This window comes from Leuresthes tenuis, unplaced genomic scaffold (genome assembly GCF_036924035.1).
Source record: "Leuresthes tenuis unplaced genomic scaffold, fLeuTen1.0.hap1 SCAF_10, whole genome shotgun sequence".
NCBI lineage: Eukaryota > Metazoa > Chordata > Actinopteri > Atheriniformes > Atherinopsidae > Leuresthes > Leuresthes tenuis.
Window position 1 is genome coordinate 2161350 of NW_027325364.1, and position 6564 is coordinate 2167913.

The window sequence follows — 6564 nt, forward strand, 5'->3', positions numbered from 1 at the left end:
AACAGCACCGAGCTGCAGTCGCTGCTGCTCTCCTTCCTGCAGCACTGCCTCAACAGCACAAGCCTCGTGTTGTCGCCCCCTTCAGCGCAGAACTACACTACCCAGCAGGCCGTGCAGCAGGCGGCTGGAGCCCGGGCCCACGCTCAGTCTCAGGGGTTCATTTACATCCTTCTGGTGGTGGGGACGTTCAGCTTCTTCACGTTCGGCATCATGCTCAGCTACATTCGCTCCAAGAAGCTGGAGAGCTCTCAGGATCCGTACCACCAGTACATCGCCCATGACTGGACCGCGGTGGCGGCGCCGTCCAGGGCCGTTGCTGAGGCTCTGCACAGGGAGGCTGCGAGTCCAGGAGCCGGCGCCACGGAGCCCGTAGTCATCTGCAACCCTGCAGCTGCTGCCCAACTAAACTGAGACACGATGATGTCAGACATTCAGACTGAAGACAAACTTATTTAAACTTTTTATGCCACACAGCAGCCACAAGTTACAGCTTCCAACACAGACAGATTTTTAATGTCCTTCTTTCACCCAACAGCCTGATTACGTGCAAATAAGCTGGAGAACAATCTGTCTGTGATGATGATTCTCACTGAATAAAATAATCGAATCAACTGGAAGTTCATTCAGCTTTGGAGCCTTTTCAGTGCTGCTTCCTGCAGGAAAGCACCTCCTCTTTGCTGGTTTAGGTCTAAAAGCTCTGATGTCTGGGGCCGGGGGGGGGGGGCAGCAGAACCGGTGCTGCGTCTGCTCTGGCTCATCCAACAGAAGACATTTAAATGAGTAAATAAGTTCTGAAAATCTCTGTTTTATCTTTATCTTTTCCCAGCCTCAGGCAGTTTCAGACCTCAGAAGGTAAACTTACTTCAAAATGAGTCAAAAACACAGTTTTAAAGGTTCACAAACTTCTCTGGTGTTGCTTTAATGAGGGCTTTGGATGGGTGTGAATATCTGAGTGACGTAGGAGGACGTAACGGGGGGGTGACTCGTGTCATTTGGATCTAATATGAAAGGAACGTCCCATCCGCCGCTCATTATAATCAGAATACTGTGTTCTTCTGCTAAATGTTCAGTGTGATCTGAGGAGACAAAGTTCTGACCGCAGACCAAGAACAAACTGGTTCTTAGAAGGTTCTAAGGCTGAACCAGGTTGGCAGCAGCAACAGAGCAGAACCAGCACCTGGTTTGAGTTGTTGGAAGAGGGAAGAGTTTTAATATCGGAGCAAACTCTGCATCCAGGACAGGAGGCCCTGCTTGCTGGTTCTGGCCTTCATCACAGCAGCGTTGGCGCTCTTCTTCTCCTCCTTCCTCCTCTCGCGCTCCTTCTCTTGGTCTCTCTGATGATCCACTCGGCGCTGCTCGGCTCCTCTCACGGCTCGCTCGATCTCTCGGGTCAAACTGAAGTGAACCATTTGCATGTTGAGCATCGGTACGATGAGGTTGTAGTTGTCCACCATCTTGTTGAGCTTCCCCAGCTCCTCCCGGACCGACGCACACAGCTGCTCCCACTGGTTCTGCTCCGTGGGGCTCATGTGCTCACCGAGCCGGGCCCGGCCCTCCAGCAGCCGGCGGCGGATCTGAGCGGCGCTCTCCCTGATGTCGCGCTGCGTCACCACCCAGCCGGGCTGGTAGCCGTTGTCGATGAGGATGCGGTTCAGGTTGTGGGTCATGGGATCGGCGTACGGGTTGTGCTGGAACTTGTTGAGGGGTTTCCCGGCGCCGCTCAGGTTCCGGAAGTCTCCGCGAGCCATGGACTCCTGAATCAGGTCCTCCACCAGGCGCTCCACCGCCTGCGTGATCTTGATCTTCTGGCTGCGCTGACGCATGTCGCGCTCCACCAGCGCCCCGCCCCCCGCCGCCGCCCGCTCATGTTCTCTCTGCCTGTAGTTCAGAACCTGCTCGGCTGCCCGGTCCACTCGGATCTGCCGGTACTGGCGCTCCCGCTGGCTGGGCGTCCCCGAGCCCACGCCGTCGAAGCTGAGGTACTGTCTGTGCTGGAGGGCCGATCCTTTGGACTTCTCCTCGTCCTCATCTTCCCTCTCTCCATCAAGCGGCTTGGTTTTGCTCTGGTGGGCCAGCACAGCCCGGTAAGCCTCTTCAACCCGAGCAAACAGCACAGCATCTGCGGTTGCCGCCCCGGAGTCTGGGTGGTAGAGCTTGGCAAGGCGCAGGTAGGCCTCCTTCACCTGCGCGGGGCTGCTGTCGCCTTCATCCGGCAGCTGGAGGAGTCTGTAGCTCTCCTGGAGGCCGCGGCTGATGTGGCGATCCGAGCCGAGCCACCGGACCGCCAGCCACTGTCGGGACAAGACGAGCAGAAACCGTCCGGGGTGGAAGTCGCTGCGGGACGCCAAGAGGTGGAAGGTGCAGCTCATCTCTGGCACAGTCGTGGGATCTGAAAAACAAAAGGAAGTTTATTTCAGGATGAGATGAAAGGAAACTTCTAAAACTAAAACTTTCTTCAGCTTCTAAGAAGACTAAAAATCATTTGAAAGGGCAAAACACCGAGCTTTTAAAGTAATGAACTGTTAAAATAGATCATTTATCTGTCTATTTATCCATCAAGTGAGTTGAAATGGCTTCAGAAAGAGAAACTGGGACAGTGTGGGGGGGTGCAGCCTGACAGCTGGGACAGGCTCCAGGAGGAATGGGACAAAATAACACCGGAAACTCTTCAATGTCAGAGCGTATTTCAAGTGTTGGGAGGAGGAAACGTTACAAAGCGGGAAAAGATTCCCGACTTTGTTTGGATTGTGTTGCAGGCATGAAATGTAAAAAAAAAATGGTTGCATAGCAACAAACTAAATGACAAAATATCTTGGGTTCATGCTGTCTGTCATTAAAGAAGAAAAAAATTCTCCTCACTGTGACTTTTCCTTCTTTCTGCTTGATACGGTAAACCTGATAAAGCCTTGAATGAAGACATATTCAGGGCTTGTTTTACGTTACACTGACTTGACTTTTCACAATATATGGAATGTATTTCACTGCTAAAAATAATAATAATAATAATAATTACAAAAGACGTGCATATCCAGATAAAACTGATCAGTTTGTAGGGGAAGGGATGCATTCATGTAAAATATATGGCATTAACTATAGTTACAGGTGGATTATTAAGCTGATAAAACAACAGGTTTGTTTCAGAGCTGTTAAACAAAGCAGCTAAACATCAGCATTAAGTTGAATTAATAGTGCATGTAAAGGCAGGTAGAAACTATCCTAAAATCAGCTGAATCACTTGTCCGTTTTATGGTGTTTTTTCTTGTTAAAGTTAGTGACAGTCCTACAATAACTGCTCAGGGTGTCTGATCCACTTCCAACCAGCAGGTTGAGTAACGCCCAGACTTCAGAGGTTAGCGAACAGAGTCCAACTTTAACACATTTAAAGGCGATTAACGAAGGAGTCTGAATGAAAGTTGCGGCACAAACCTGTTTCCAGAACATTCAGGAACACTCGTTGATGTTTTATGACCCAAAAATTCACACACAGCTGGACTCCAGGTCACCGGCGAACTGGGTTTGTTATGTAGCTGCTTCTTCTCCCTGTAATAACCAGCCGCTGTGCTGCGTTAGCGCCCTCTGTCGTCTGTTCATGGAACAACAACTTCCTCTTCTTCGTGCTTACCGGCTGGTTGCAATACCGCCACCTACCGACCGGAAGCTGTACAACATGACGCACAGCCTCACGTTTCAATGTTTAAACGTTCATGTTTTTTGTTTTGCTTTCTATACAATATGAAAGAAATACAAAAAAAAAAACAAAAAACATAGAAAACAAAAAGCGCCACAAACTGCTCCATCTGATGATCCTGCAGCTTGAAGAAATTTGAAGTAAATTTAATTTGTGTTCTTTGAGAACTGCTTCCTTTGACAGAATAAACCCCAAAGCGCAGGATGAGTTGACAGTTTTAACATCATCAGGAATGATGTGCTATGACTTTTTGGGAAGTAATAGAAATGCAAGTAAAGTCAGTCCGTTTTACGGTATTGCAATACCGCCACAGAAGTACGACATGACTCACAGCCTCGCGTTTAAGAGGCAAATGGTAAAGACGTTGAATTTATCATTACAGAATTAACTCTGAAAGTATTTCAAGCTTTCTTAAATAAAGGGTTAGTTCCAGTAGAAAGACCCTCCTGCAAGATAGGACACCTGAACCCGGTGATGTCGATCCTCTCAGCAGAACATCAACAGGAGGAAGAGATGGGTGTTGGTTGTGGATGCTGAGAGCAGAGCAACAACTATCCCGGATAAAGAAAATCCTGAGCTAAAAGCAGAAATGTGGCTGAGTTATAAAGCATTTTCAGGTCTGCTTAGATCCTCACGTAGACTGAGAGAAGACATTGACTCTTATTTCAGAGGGAGATCACAGAGTCAGAAACTTAGTGATGAACACCATGGAAGGATTTCAGCTGTACAGCTGAAGGTAAAGACGATGTTTGAAAAGGTTTACTGAGTTTGTTTGGTTTTTGTTCAATTCAAGAAGCAGAAGTTGTAAAAGAAAAATCAAAGACCCAAAGAAGACTGACAGATTTTTAAATGATTTTGGTTTGAATCGACGTCACACCAGAGTTAAGTTAGACTTTAAAGTTTGTTGCGACAGAAAACAACACAATGTACTGTAGGAGCACTGTATCAAGATGGCCGCCCTGTAGGCACGCCCGTCTAGTACACATGTATCTATATATATCTAGAATATATATAAAAATATATATGAATATATATACAAATATCTTAATAAAGTCTATGGCTATGTCTATGGTTCTGACGTAGTGAATGAAACTGGCCTGATGCGCGCGCTTCTGCGCAATCTGGCGGGAACTTATATCAGCTGACTAAAATGGCTGTATCAGATGCGCCAAACCGAGCTGTGTTCGGCTGCAGAGGACTGGAAACTCATTCCAACAAGTAAGAAATAAGTTTTATTTGGACACGATGCTTTTTCTGGGTGGTGTTGATTTTCAAAAAGCCTTTTTTTTCGGTGCGTGTTTATCAAGCACAACTGCAGTTAACAGAATTAAATTTGGCCGCTTTAAAGCCGCAAAATGCGTAAATACAACTGTTTGTTATGGAGAAGCTGGTAAATTAAAAGTTTATGGCACTAGTTATTGCAGGTTATAAAGCTAAACTTATTTTTCATTTATTTATTTTCATTTTTCTTATTTTACTGCTTTCTCCCAGCTTTTGCTAGAACCGCCATTTTGCTGCCCGGTGACGTCACGGGCAGTAGAAGAAGCTGATATATTTTTGATGAGATATTTTTCAGGTTTACAGCTGTAACATGAACTCATCCAGTCTCTGTAGCTTAATGGTCGCAAACTACACTTCAATACCAATGAAAAGATTAAAAACTCTCATGTCTCAGTTTGAATAAACCTCTGAACCCAGTTGAGCCACAAACTGCTTCTGTAAAACTTAACCTTCTTTTTCCTTCTTCCTCAGGCAGAACGTCTGAAGATCTACAACAAGTAAGCGCCGTGTTTCTTCTGGGGTTTGCCGCCGTGCCCCCTTCTTGGTGCCGAGCAGCTCTTTCTATCCTCTGTGCCTTGATTTGAATTAGTTTTCGGTTCGTGTCCATCAGGTTAGTTATCAGGTTGTATTTGTTTCTGTTGACTTTTTTACAGGTACTGGACCCCATCTCAATACATTGTATTTCCAGAAATAGCTATGTTGTCTGAAAATGGCTTAGTTTCCAGTTTGTCCGTAAAATCGGTTTCGATTACTTTGGCGCAGAATTTCGATTTGGAAATTCACTGTGAGATTAGGATTGTTTACAGGTTGGATCTGGATCTGGACCTTTTTTTTTTACAGGTACTCCCAAATGTGTCTGGACAGGTAGTTTCTTGTTTTTACAGGTACTCTCAAATGTGTTTGGACAGGTTGTTTCTTGTTTTTACAGGTACTCCCAAATGTGTTTGGACAGGTTGTTTCTTGTTTTTACAGGTACTCCCAAATGTGTTTGGACAGGTAGTTTCTTGTTTTTACAGGTACTCCCAAATGTGTTTGGACAGGTAGTTTCTTGTTTTTACAGGTACTCCCAAATGTGATTGGACAGGTTGTTTCTTGTTTTCACTGGTACTCCCAAATGTGTTTGGACAGGTTGTTTCTTGTTTTTACAGGTACTCCCAAATGTGATTGGACTGGTTGTTTCTTGTTTTTACAGGTACTCCCAAATGTAATTGGACAGGTTGTTTCTTGTTTTCACAGGTACTCCCAAATGTGTTTGGACAGGTTGTTTCTTGTTTTTGCAGGTACTCCCAAATGTGATTGGACAGGTTGTTTCTTGTTTTTACAGGTACTCCCAAATGTGTTTGGACAGGTTGTTTCTTGTTTTTGCAGGTACTCTCAAATGTGATTGGACTGGTTGTTTCTTGTTTTCACTGGTACTCCCAAATGTGATTGGACAGGTTGTTTCTTGTTTTCACAGGTACTCTCAAATGTGTTTGGACAGGTTGTTTCTTGTTTTTACAAGTACTCCCAAATGTGATTGGACAGGTTGTTTCTTGTTTTTACAGGTACTCCCAAATGTGATTGGACAGGTTGTTTCTTGTTTTCACAGGTACTCC

At 45.6% G+C, this 6564-nt stretch overlaps 1 protein-coding gene across 1 annotated transcript; it reads right to left on the bottom strand.

Moving 5' to 3' along the window:
• Nucleotides 1-193: 193 nt before the first annotated feature.
• dnajc28 (DnaJ (Hsp40) homolog, subfamily C, member 28) lies at nucleotides 194-3710 on the bottom strand. The gene is made up of 2 exons (XM_072393210.1): nucleotides 3427-3710; nucleotides 194-2389 (listed from the first exon to the last, which is right to left on the bottom strand). Exon 2 carries the CDS (start codon nucleotides 2367-2369, stop codon nucleotides 1209-1211), a length of 1161 nt encoding a protein of 386 aa, XP_072249311.1. The 5' UTR covers nucleotides 2370-2389; nucleotides 3427-3710; the 3' UTR covers nucleotides 194-1208.
• Between the last annotated feature and the right edge of the window lie 2854 nt (nucleotides 3711-6564).